Raw genomic sequence first — 12,497 nt, 5'->3', positions numbered from 1 at the left:
TTTTCTTTTGCAGCAATGGCGGTCTATGTCAGTGTGGGGATGCGCGGGATGCCCACCAGTCAGTGGCTCTGGGTGATTACTTTAGCACAGCCATTGTCAGTCTGTGGGACAGTGCACAACACTCCTCAGAGCAGGCCACAGACGCATTTGGAGAGCTGGAGTTTGCAGGAGCTGGCAAGAGACACAGCTCTGTGAGTTCCTCTAAAGATGTAAACTGTACTGGTCTGTTCAAATAATTGTTATGGTTTTACGTCTTTAAGTTTCAATGGTGAGACATTAAAACATTATCATGTAGAACAAATAGAAAAAAATCAGGTTATAGAACAGGTAACTAGGGATGCTCCGATACCACTTTCCTTTCCCTATCCGATACCTGAATTCTGGGTATTGTCCGATACTGATCCCGAACCGATACTAGCACTGCTTTTTTCCTGATCAATGTAGAATTATATATCTTTTATTGCCAGAAGTGGATAGTACCGAAGTATTTTTACTTTCAAGTACATTTCAAATATCTGCACTTTAGTAGTGTTTTTACTTTTGAAATGGTTTACTTCACTACATTATTAAACATATATCATACTTATTAATCCACTACATTTCATAAATTAATGTTGTTTTTTAATGCATCCGCTTGGTCATCCGCTCCGCATGTTCATAACAAAGAGAATAGATACAGTATGTACTTTGTTTAACACATCAGTTTAAAAAAGGTTATTGTGTGTGAATGATGCACAATATTTAGACCGCTTCCAATGCGATAAATAATGACACTCATCAGCTAGTACCCAGCTCCAGCAAAGTACAGTAATTTTAACTGTTACCAGTCAGTTACCAGTGGATTTCTAACTGCATTTTAGTTCATTGCGACAACGAAGCAACAGTACAGTGTATCAATAAAGGCCGCTCTCATTCACCCGCCCTGACACCCCTTTTAAGACGTCTCATCTGGATCTCAGTTTGCGATCAATTTATCATGGTTGCCAAACATATTCCCCGTTCACAAAATCATTATTATAATTATATACTAAGACATTAGTGTAGACCGAAAACTGGACTTATTGTTTTTAACTGAAACATGGCATAAACAAAATGACTCTTTAACCTGTTTACTCCTGAGGGGTACGGACTGTTTGATCTACCGCGACTTACTGGTCGAGGTGGGGGAATTATTGTGGTTTTCACTTTTGCTCATTCTGCCCCCTGGTATAATGATGACCTGCATTCTAAGAAAGCAGCTTACCGTAAATTGGAGTGCAAGTGGTGTGACTCAGGCCTGAATGTTTTTTATCGGTCTTGGAAAGACCATTTGGGGGATTATAGAGCTGCAATTGAGTCTACAAGATCTGCTTATTTTTCTCAGATTATAGATTCCAATCAAAGTATAATCCTAGACATCTCTTTAACACTATAAATAGACTTCTCAAAGTGAATGTTGGCACCTCTACCTGTCTCGAATCAGTTGTGTAATGATTTTCTGCATTTCTTTAGCACTATGATTGACAATGTTTACAAACTTATTTATGCTGCACCTGTTTCCTCTTCTACTTATGTTTGTCTAGTTTCTCTGGCACATTCTTTTCTGCCTTTTCTCAAATTGACTCTGAGCTGCTCACTAGGGAGGTATCACGTATGAAAGTCACCACTTGCTTGCTTGATCCCCTCCCCACAAGCTTGTTTAAATCTTGTTTGGATTCATTGTGACCTGCTGTTCTCAGCATTGTTAATGATTCCTTGCGTACTGGTGTTGTACCAGCAGCATTGAAAAGTCTTTAACATCCCTCCACCACCCCCGCTCCTCTCCTCGAGCCCGTTTACTCCCGCAATACCCCGGGGGGGTGCGCTCTGGGTTTGGGCCGTTCCGAGCTCGGTCCGTATCGACCCCGATCCTGATCCAGAGTAGTGGATCAGTGCATCCCTACGCTGCATTAAGTTGAATGTGTCTATTCCTGAAGACGTTGATTATTTTGTTCAGGTGTGTTTTATCTGAGTTTGGGCTAAACGCGGCAGGAAAATGGATCTCGTGGGCCAGAGTTGAGAACCACTGCAATATACAATGATATGTAATAATGTAAATTATTATATCTAATAAAATTAATAAATGAATGCCAACACTTGTGTGACGAGGGAGGCGGGTTGAGAGCCGTGAGAAAACGAAGCTCCGGAAGCATAAGAGGAGGAGCGACAGGAAGGCACGACGAGAGAGGACCAGGCCTGGAGTCTCCTCCATGAGAGATGCGAGACCGGTGTAACGCACAGCTGACACTCATTATCATTCGTGCCACCGGCCTCTCTCCTCTGTCCCCCTCCACCTCACCAACACCTTGCTGACTGCGGATGACTGCCAGCTTCTTCACCGATAAGGTGGAGACCATCAGCAGTCGGTTATCTGCACAACACATCCCAAATAGCTCACCTACTCCATGCTACCCTCAACTCGTGTCTTTCTCTCCTTTCACAGAGGCTTATGTCTCCAAAATTCTCCTCTCCACCTGGCCTACCACGTGTCCCCTCAACCCGATTCCCTCCTACTGGCTGATTCTCCAGCACTTCTTCCTCAACTCACACACATTATAAACACCTCCATCACCACTGGTATCGTTCCCACCTCATTCAAACAAGCTGGTAACACCTTTGCTCAAGAACCCTCAGCAACTACAGACCAATTTCACTCCTGCCCTTCCTCTCAAAACCCCTAGAAAGGGTGATATTTAACCAGTTATATGCTTTCACAGAACAACCTACCTTGGACAGTCAACAGTCCGGCTTCAAGAAAGGACATTCTACAGAGACTGCACACTTATCTGTTGTAAAAACCAACAGCAGGCGAGAGCTATGTCCTTGTCATCTGTTCATGTTCTGCTTTATCTCTCTGCTGAATTTGACACGTGAATCATCAGATGCTGCTATCCACTCTCTCCAACCTGGGCATCTCTGGAACTGCACTCAACTGGTTCAACTAGTTCATATCTCATAGGCAGATCCTTTAAGGTATCCTGGAGAGGTATATTTGTCTAGTTTACCTTCGTTAGTCTGTGTTTCCTTTGTCTTTTGTGAGTCGTTGTTTGTTACATGTTACATTTCTTAAGTTATCCTTGTCTTCTGGTCGCTTCCTTTGTTATGTTAATTATGTGAATTCGTAGATTAAAACCTCTTAACTGCACTTGGATCCGCTGCCTTTTGCCTGCCTGGTTTATGCCTCGTGACAGAGGACATCCTTTTGGCCACTACTTTAGATTGACTTAGGGTAATGGTTAGGCAGGGGTTAGATTATGTAGGCAATACACATTATTTTGAGCTTGAATATGTCACAATGTCAGCTAATTGATGAATTTTGATTGAAAATGTATTTACGTTTGTTGTTGTAATTTATAACTTCAAATTCTGTTTTTATTGTCCCTCCTTTCCTATAGTTTTTGCGTCTTTCCAACAGCACACATCCTTCTAGAGTCTATGAAATGATGACGGTACACTGGAAACTGACACAGCCCAACTTTGTGGTATCAGTGGTTGGTGGTGAAGGGAGGTCAAAGGTCAGGGGCTGGGTACGAGAGGTGCTCAGGCAGGGGCTGGTTAAAGCTGCACAGAGTACAGGTGTCCTCTGCTTCCTTGTGTATATATAATGTTTGGTTCCTAACCTAGTAATCTGCCTATGGAGACAATATTCTATAAAATAATATACTATATGTTTTATTCAAGAAAGCTGTTACAAAAGATTTTATTTCTTTAATTATAGTGCTTTTTAACCCATTTGCTTACAGTTAATCTTTACTTGATGTACTGTACACAGCAATCACAGTGTATATTGTGACTAACTCACAATATTTGGGGATATCTTACAGAAAGGTGGAGTATAAAAAACAATATCCATGACAGTTTAATACATGAAAGATTGCAGCTGCCTCTGTAGGCAGTAGGGAGCAGGGCAGCCCACTAGGTTTGGAACAATCAACAGTCTAAATTTTCTTTATATTGTATATAATAAAAGGTGTTGATGTTGTGTAAAATGTGAAATGTCTCATGACAATAGTGAATGCATAAAAATGATGCTTGATCACAGTGACTTCTAAGCCATAGCTGTGTCTAGTATTGCGACAATACTAAAACTGACATTAGTAATTACTGTATGTAGTAGTTACAGTATATGCATAATTAACTAATTGCTGTACTAACTAGTTGAGACCCAATTTCCTAAGCAGAATGGACTATTTTTTTAACTATACTGTATTATGTTGTTATATCTCAACTCCCTCCGGTTTGGTGTATATGGTCAACCCCATGTCTGTTGACTACTGTCAAGTGCCATATTTGAACAAAAATGTGGTATAGAAAATAAAAACTAATTGTTGGCAGTTATACATACTAGTAATTATTGTTCTATTATAATGAATAATTAAAACATTGATCAATAATTTTGTGGTGTATACACTGTATTTCCTTTCTTTTAAAACACAGGGGCGTGGATCATAACCAGTGGATTGAGGGAAGGCATTGGCAGAATTGTTGGAGAGGCTGTGAAGGATCATGCCACTGCAATTTCCTCTGTGTCTCTGAATAAAGTGGTTCCTATAGGCGTTGCTCCATGGGGCCTGGTACAAAATCGGCAACAGCTTGTCAACGCTGAGGTATTGCGACAGAATAATGTATACATTTCTTTAGTAACAATTTAAAATAGGGTTCTTTTTTTTAACAGTAGTAAATGCATTAGCTAACATTAGCTAACAATGAACAATTGAGTTTTTCAGCATTTATTAATCCTTGTTAATGTTAACTAATTGTTAACAAATAACACCTTATTGTAAAGTGTTACCATTTCTTTGTTCGGTTGAATACAAAGAAAGCTATTTGAAAGAATGTTAACAACTGACAATTCTGGGGCATCATTGACTACCATAGTAGAAAAACAATATTGTATCATTTTTAGGGTTGGGTTCCCTTGCTGTTCCTGTTCGATTCTCTCTCTCCTGATAAGTACAGTGCACGCGTAAAGGGATCTGCGTGTAAATAAAGCGCATTGTCACATATTTCTCAACTTGGGCAGCTCATTAAAGCTCTTAAAAATGTTAAAGATGTAAAGAAGCAAATTCAATGTGTAAATGATGCTTATAAAACAATTAAGCGTGTCGGAGGAGCGCATAATACAACTGAAAGAGAGCTGCGTAAATCCTTACAGCATCTCACATGTTAAATCTGATCACTAGAGATCTGTCTGTCATATACAAGTGTAGAACCCTGCACGGGCCTCAAATTTAGGCTCTAGCCCGGCCGTTGTCCGACAGCTTATCAGAATTCTCATCCCGAGACTAGTCCGACTGGCTGCAACAGCCCGGGGTTTTTTTGTACCTCCACATTCAGGCTGTTGCAGCCATTAAAATAGTTTAGTGTTTGTTTTTAATGGCAATTATTCATATTTCGTTTAGTTTCTTTATTACGTTAATCTAGAAAAATGTGTGAAGTATTTTTTGTTTGTGGTTCAGGTGCTGAACGCATCGTTTGATTGCCAACTGCGCTGGAGCGCAGATTTAAATTAATGATGTGAATGAGACTGTTAAAACTGTTGCAGCCATTAAAATAGTTTAGTTTAGTTTATAATGGTTAATTATGTTTCGTTTCTTTATTACGTTAGTTTAGAAAAATGTTTTGAGTATTTTTGTTTGTTTCTCAGGCACAGAACGCAGTTTGATTGCCAACCGCCAGAGTTCAAATTTGAATGCATGATGGGCATGAGTCTGCTTAAATTCCTCCTTTAGCTTCGGCTGTCACCGTGAGAAAAAAACTTTATACAGGTAACGCGCGACATGATTACGTACTCTGTGTCACCATGTCCCAAACTGGTCAAAATATTCGGTTTGTCGGACTAATTTTTTTGTCTGTTTATTTTAGTTTTTTTGTTGTTGCACAGACTTATTGGTGTGCAGTGCGGGAGAAAGCGCCTTTCGTTATCGCTCTCGTGTTACTTTAAGCACATAAAGTTGAAAACATAATAAATCACAAACTTAACATTACTCTGTCGATTGTGCGCTTTACACACTGTTTAACTCCAAACACTCGCATCATAACAATGTATGCATGCTCTGGTGTGGAAAATAAAGTGATACTGCCATGCGGGGGAGTGGGGACCATGTCCATTGTCGGGCTCAGGCAGGAATGCAGGGCTCTATGTTTATTCATTGCACATATTTGTCTGTTTTTAATACACATGATCTTCAATATAGCATTGTAGTTTTAGTTAATTCGCTATTCAGTCCCTTTTTACAGTGCACAAACTCTTACTAACTGCTAACTTTACTATAATAAAACCATGGTAAATGTTCCTACGGATCAATACCCAAAAAACAGTATGAACATAAAGAGGTCCAAGTACCCATTACTGCTTAAGCGGACCAAAAAGGATCCGAGTCCTCTTTCAGGGACAGAGACAGTGTGAACATAAAAAGAACTCAGTCCTTTTTCATTTGGTCCACCTCTTGGTCCAATTAAAGCGGTCTGAGTTCGGTTCTTTTAAAGAGGACCCAAGTGTGAAAATGCTCTAAAAGCAAATAGCAAAATCCCTCTGCCTAAATGCAAGTTGTTTCTTGTGGAAAATATATTTTATCTGTGAATTGATCCATGGTTTAGAATTTGGATATGTTTTTATGGTCTTTACCGGTATCAATGTATCCACACAAAATGTAATATAGTCACTAATAACTAGTGTCTTCTCATCGAGGTCTCCTCAAAAACATCCCAGGCTGTGCACGCAACGCAACCTTGGAGGTGTGTAATAGCATCTTCTGACCATTGGAAGAAACTATGTATTACCGGCTTATGGTGTAAAAACTGAACTGCTCATGATCCCAGCCGACCAGAAAACTCAGCACGACCTTTCCATCCAGCTAGGTTCATCAACCATTACTCCTTTCAGAACGGCCAAAACCCTGTGAGTGGTAATTGATGATCAGCTGAACTTCGCTGATCATGTTGCCAGCACCACCCGGTCCTGTAGGTTCATCCTCTACAATATTAGGAGAATTAGACTTTTCCTGTCTGAGCATGCTACGCAAGTTCTTGTCCAGACTGGACTATTGCAATGCTCTACTGGCTGGTCTTCCAGCTTGTACAACCAGACCTCTTCAGATGATCCAGAATTCAGCGGCAAGAGTGGTCTTCAACGAGCCGACTACTTTTTGCACGTCACTCCTCTCTTCGTTAGATTGCACTGGCTCCCTATAGTCACTCGCATCCAATTCAAATCTCTGCTCTTGGCCTACAAGACCACCACTGGTTAGGCACCCCCATATCTTCACTCGCTAATTCAGATTTATGTACCTGTCTTTATGAATCGGCTAAAAACACATCTCTTCCGTCAACATCTGACCCATTAGTACAGTCTTCTACTTATCTTCTATTTTCCTACCCCCCCAAAAAAAATCTTAGCTTGGTATACCGTGATAGGCTGACTGAGACCAGTTGTACTGCACCTATGCATTGTACTTTTGTTGCACAAATTGCTTCTACTGTTTCTCCCCTACTTTGTACGTTGCTTTGGATAAAAGTGTCTGCTAAATGACTAAATGTAAATGTAATGTTGTTTCAACCATCATTTATAAACAGGAAGCAAATTGATCACGTTATGATCCTCCAGTCCCAACGGTGGAAGAGCTCTGGCTTTATAAGCTTCTGGGATATTGCTGTAATACTAGTCAATAGTTAATATATTAAATCTTGTTAGTACATCCACATATTGATTGAAAGGAGGCAGAAGGTAGTCGAGCCGACAGCTGTTAAAGTCGCCAAAAAGTAATATTGGAGCATCCGGATACGTGCTGAGCATAGCCTGTGTGTTATGCTCTATCTGCTCGGATGCTGCCTTGACGTTGGTGCTTTGTGGAAAATACACACAGCTAAACACAACAGTCAAGAACTCTCTCGGGACATAAAAAGTATGGGCAGACAGGGTGAGCAGCTCCAAGTCCGGATTACAAATCCTTTCGTGCACTTTGATGTTGGTACACCAATGCGAGTTGATGTATATACACATCCCACCTCTCCGCGCTTTCCCTGAGTCACTGGTTCTGTCTGCCCGAAAGAGCCGTCCGGCACAACCTCCGAGTCCATGACAGACTCAACCAACCAAGACTCAGTCAAGGCTAAAACACATGCTTCCCTGAACGATGCATCCATGAATGATGCAAGTCCATTTTGTTTAGGAATGAATGAACATTTCAGAGAATAACTGAAGGTAGTGGAGGTTTAAAGGGACGGCTTCCGAGTCTGCAGCGCACACCTCCTCGCCTACCTCTTTTCCTCTTTAAGCCAGATGTTACTGCTATGTCAGGCAGAATGAGGATAGATGGATTCAGTTGACAATAAATGGAATCACGAAGAAGTAAAAGTCCATCACGGGAGTAGGTGAGTCCATACCCCGCTCCGACATCATGTAATTGATTACTCCAAACACCACAGTCACTAATAATCCACGTGATCGTAAGAATAATCCAAATCCAATTCCTCCAATATGCCATAGTGTTTCAGCCTAAAACAACGCACCGATCGTGCCGTCGCAGCCAACGCATGCACCAGAAGTAAGGTGAAGTTTGGGTATGGCCTTTTCCCGAACGTGGATCTGAACGTTTCTGTCACTATGTACTCTGTAAAAGATAGGCACACAGTCATGTTACTTCACATGAAATTACAATGCAGTTAAGTTTTTTCTACACAGTTTTCACTTACATTGCTAGAGTTGGATTAGCCTAGGGTCCAGTAGAAAACTTCGGGGTGTCGCTTTGAAAATGTTTGTCTTTCATCAGCGCCTTCCATCTGGGAATAGCTACACCGATGTTTATCCTAGATTTCTTCCATTGTCTGTCCCTACTTCGTCTAGCAGCAACACCAAAATTTGTGTTACGGTATATTAGATCAATGCATCTCTTAAAGGGGCAGCAGCATAATAAACATATCTGTTTTTAATGTTCATTATACATCAAATCACAAAGACACATCATGGTAGTCAATGATGTCCCAGAACTGAAAATTTCTCACATTCTTCCAAATGTCTTTCTTTGTGCTCAACTTGAGGGTGAGTAAATGGTGACAGAATTTTCATTTTTGGGTGAAGTATCCTTTTAATGCAGCTGTCTCAACTCAATTACTGCAGGGCCACAGCTCCAACCAGCCCCAACCCACACCTGCTTGGGACTTTCTAGTAATCCGGATGACCTTGATTAGGTGTGTTTGATTGGGGTTGGAATAAAGCTGTGGAGAGTTGTGGCCTACAGGAACTGAATTTGAGACCACTGATTTAATGCTAATTAACCTTACTTATGTGGGTTGAAATGTGCTTGTACATTATACAAAAGATAGTAATATCTCGATATGCTGTGTGCATACAGAAATGTGCACATATTCTACAGCAACAATAATGCAGAATCTTAGTGTAATGTTTTGCAATAGCTATTGGGGGCAGTCGTGGCCTAATGGTTAGAGAGTCGGACTCGTGACCAGAAGGTTGCCGCTTCGATTCCCAGGGCCGGCGGGTAACGACTGAGGTGCCCTTGAGCAAGGCACCTGACCCCTACTTGCTCCCCGGGCGCTGCAGTGATAGCTGCCCACTGCTCCGGGGGTACGTGTGTTCACTACTTGCTGTGCGTGTGTTCACTACTCTCTGGATGGGTTAAATGCAGAGGTCACATTTCGGGTATGGGTCACCATATCTGACTAATAGGTCACTTTCAACATGGGTTGTTAGCTACAGCCTGTCCCAAAACAATTCAGAATCTGTAATTGGAAGATAAAGCAGCATTGTGCACTATAACAAATTATAATGATCCATACATCCGTTTTCAGTTGTTTTTCTTTCTTTATCTGGCTCCTTTAGGGAAGTTTCCCCGCAAAGTATTTTGTCTCAAACACATCTCGTGACTCGTGCTTTTTGAATAATAACTACAAGGCCTTTCTCCTGGTGGATGACGGCAGCGTGGGTCGTAAAGGTGGCGAGGTCAGCTTTAGAGCCAGTCTGGAATACTACATTTCCTGTCAGCGTTCAGGTACATCACACTTAGGGTTAGACAAAGCTTTCAGTACTGTTTTAGAAATATAAAATGTGATTCTGTTGATGTACCACAGTTTAAAACTCTTTGAATTTAAACTAAAGACACAGAATTTCTGTTCATATACATTACACTTAGGATACCACGCTACACGACTCATCGAAAGCGCATGTTCAGGCATGGTGGGTATGCACATGCAAATGTTAACAGTTGTATGCGCATACATATGTGGCAAGGAGGACTTTAACAATCACAAAGGAAGAATAAAATCCTACTGTATTACAGCGACTACGCCACCCAGGTTGACTACCAGGGATATACTGTACCAATACAAGGCACAAGGCACAGTGGATATGGAAAATTGATTTTATTAGTAATACTGCAACTTTTTATTAAATGACTATAAATAATTAGAGAGATGGTCAATGAACCAGTGAAAGCTCACAGCAATCAGTAGCGGGCAGCAACAATTACAGTGGCATGAACGCAGACAAACAAACTTTGCCCAAAAAGAAATGCGCTAAGCTAAAGAACTGGGGCTCACCAGCAGTAAAGCAGTCTAGACACCAGGCCTCCAAATGGCCTACAATAATATCCACACGTGATCACACAAAAAGGAACCGCAACACACTAGTGAAATACACTACAAAGCAAAATGAAAACTGTAATCTGTGGGAGAAACTCCAGTGCCAGGGAATGGCTAGCCTGCCCACTCTGGACTCCCCCTTCTCCTGAAAACAACAAGTAGAAACAGAAAAAGACAACTACAGCCAAATTAAACAAAACCGCAATCAAGGCAATTGCAAGGAAAAACAAAACAAATTAAACAAATAACAAAATCAATTAAGGGGGGAAATAGGGAAAATATCAAATCAATTAAGATATAATGTTTTTTAAAGAAACCAAAATTAAAAAAAAAAGATGAAAAACAAACACTTAAACCTTGAGCACTCTCAAACCCATTCAGGCACCAATTAGGCGCCTGGGTTCAACAAATCAATTCTTAGAACAGTGTGGTACAAGAGCACAGTTCTCTTGGAATAAGAAACAAAAAAGCAAACATAAATAAATAAACAGGCAGCAATTTCTGGTTGGACAGCCGTTAACGTTGACAACCCTAATATAAATATATATATTATTTTTTTACATATGTGTGTTAGCTAAAATGTGGCGCATTAAAAAAGCGAGGCATGTAAAGTAGAACCGGCCTGAGGCAGGAAGTCTCAGGGAAGATTGTGGGGGAGACAGTAAGGTGGCAGAGACCTCAAGCCCAACCGCAACCACCCAGCTACTTCACATCAGGGATCGGCCAACGGGGGACCGGAGGCATAAATGAGAGAACAAAATAAGGTAACACTTCAGTTAGGGGGCAATTCTAACTATTAACTAGTGTTATTGGCATATTGGCTGTTTATTAGTACTTATAAAGCACATATTCTGCATGACCATACTCTACATCCCTAATCCTACTATTAATAAGCAACAAATTAAGAGTTAATTGGGGGAAAGTCATAGTTAATGGTTTGTTAATAGCGAGAATTGCCCCCTATACTGAAGTGTGACCCAAAATAATTATATTTATAATAATAATAATAGTAATGAGAATGCATTGATTTTATATCTTTTTAAATATTAAAAATAACATGTTTAATAATTGTATTGATGGAAAAATAGTCTTCCTAGTACCCCCCAAATAATTTGGAAGTGTGTGTGGAAGTGCTTCATTGTGGCTGCTCTCGAGCAAAGAGAGGGTTGTTAAAGGGTAAGGAGAGATGACCAGGAGGGGTGCGTCTCTGGTGTATTGTTGTGAGAGGAAGCGGAAATGTTTTCCATAGAGATGTAGTTTATTTGTAAGTCTTTTCAAGATGCTATGTGTATGGTATTCCTTGATTTCCAGTTTATGAAGATAGTTTTCTTGGCGACAGTTAGTGCCTGGGTTAGAGTAGCTGGGTGTTTATATGGTTAGAATTGATCGTGGATAAGTCGCCAAGTATGGAAACTGGGCAATATGTGCAAGTTTCTGAGGTGAATCCCATTTTAAACCGTTTCTGCCCAGTTAAGTGAAATCTGTGAAGTACTTTATACTTTATGAGTTTGCAGGTTGGCATTTTTTGCCATTGAGTAAATATTTGTGCATATTTCCATCCAGAAAACTGCATCTGGAGCAATAGATTTTTCTGAATCCCACCTAGCATATGGTATGCTCAATGTGTTGTCAGATTTTGATATTACTTTGTATATGTTGGTGAGTAGTCTTTTGAAGATGATATACTAATTAATTCTAAGATGGACTGTGAAAGATTTAGATTAATTGTTTGTGTATTCATTTTCGACTCTATAGATGATTTTAATTATAAATATTCCAAAAAACAATTACTCCTGATGCCGTGTTCTGGACGAAATAAGAAAATGGGACCCAAGTTATTATTTTGGAAGATGTGCTGAAGTTGTTTGGTACCCTTTTGTGCC

The 12,497-nt window shown here is 40.4% G+C and overlaps 1 protein-coding gene across 6 annotated transcripts in view; it reads left to right on the top strand.

Moving 5' to 3' along the window:
• Nucleotides 1-12,497, top strand: part of LOC130569626 (transient receptor potential cation channel subfamily M member 4-like) — a 51,573-nt gene that overhangs the window by 2,285 nt on the left and 36,791 nt on the right. For 2 of the 6 annotated variants that reach the window (XM_057359377.1, XM_057359383.1), the window contains exons 3-6: nucleotides 14-191; nucleotides 3,414-3,594; nucleotides 4,456-4,625; nucleotides 9,857-10,025. In XM_057359377.1, coding sequence (XP_057215360.1) covers nucleotides 14-191; nucleotides 3,414-3,594; nucleotides 4,456-4,625; nucleotides 9,857-10,025 — 698 coding nt within the window. Of the gene's footprint in view, nucleotides 1-13; nucleotides 192-2,743; nucleotides 3,005-3,413; nucleotides 3,595-4,455; nucleotides 4,626-9,856; nucleotides 10,026-12,497 lie in introns of those variants that run through there. The other 4 variants (XM_057359379.1, XM_057359378.1, XM_057359382.1 and 1 more) reach the window with 3 other exon arrangements.

This window comes from Triplophysa rosa, linkage group LG18, assembly GCF_024868665.1.
Source record: "Triplophysa rosa linkage group LG18, Trosa_1v2, whole genome shotgun sequence".
Lineage (NCBI taxonomy): Eukaryota > Metazoa > Chordata > Actinopteri > Cypriniformes > Nemacheilidae > Triplophysa > Triplophysa rosa.
This window is presented reverse-complemented; position numbering and strand designations above follow the sequence as displayed.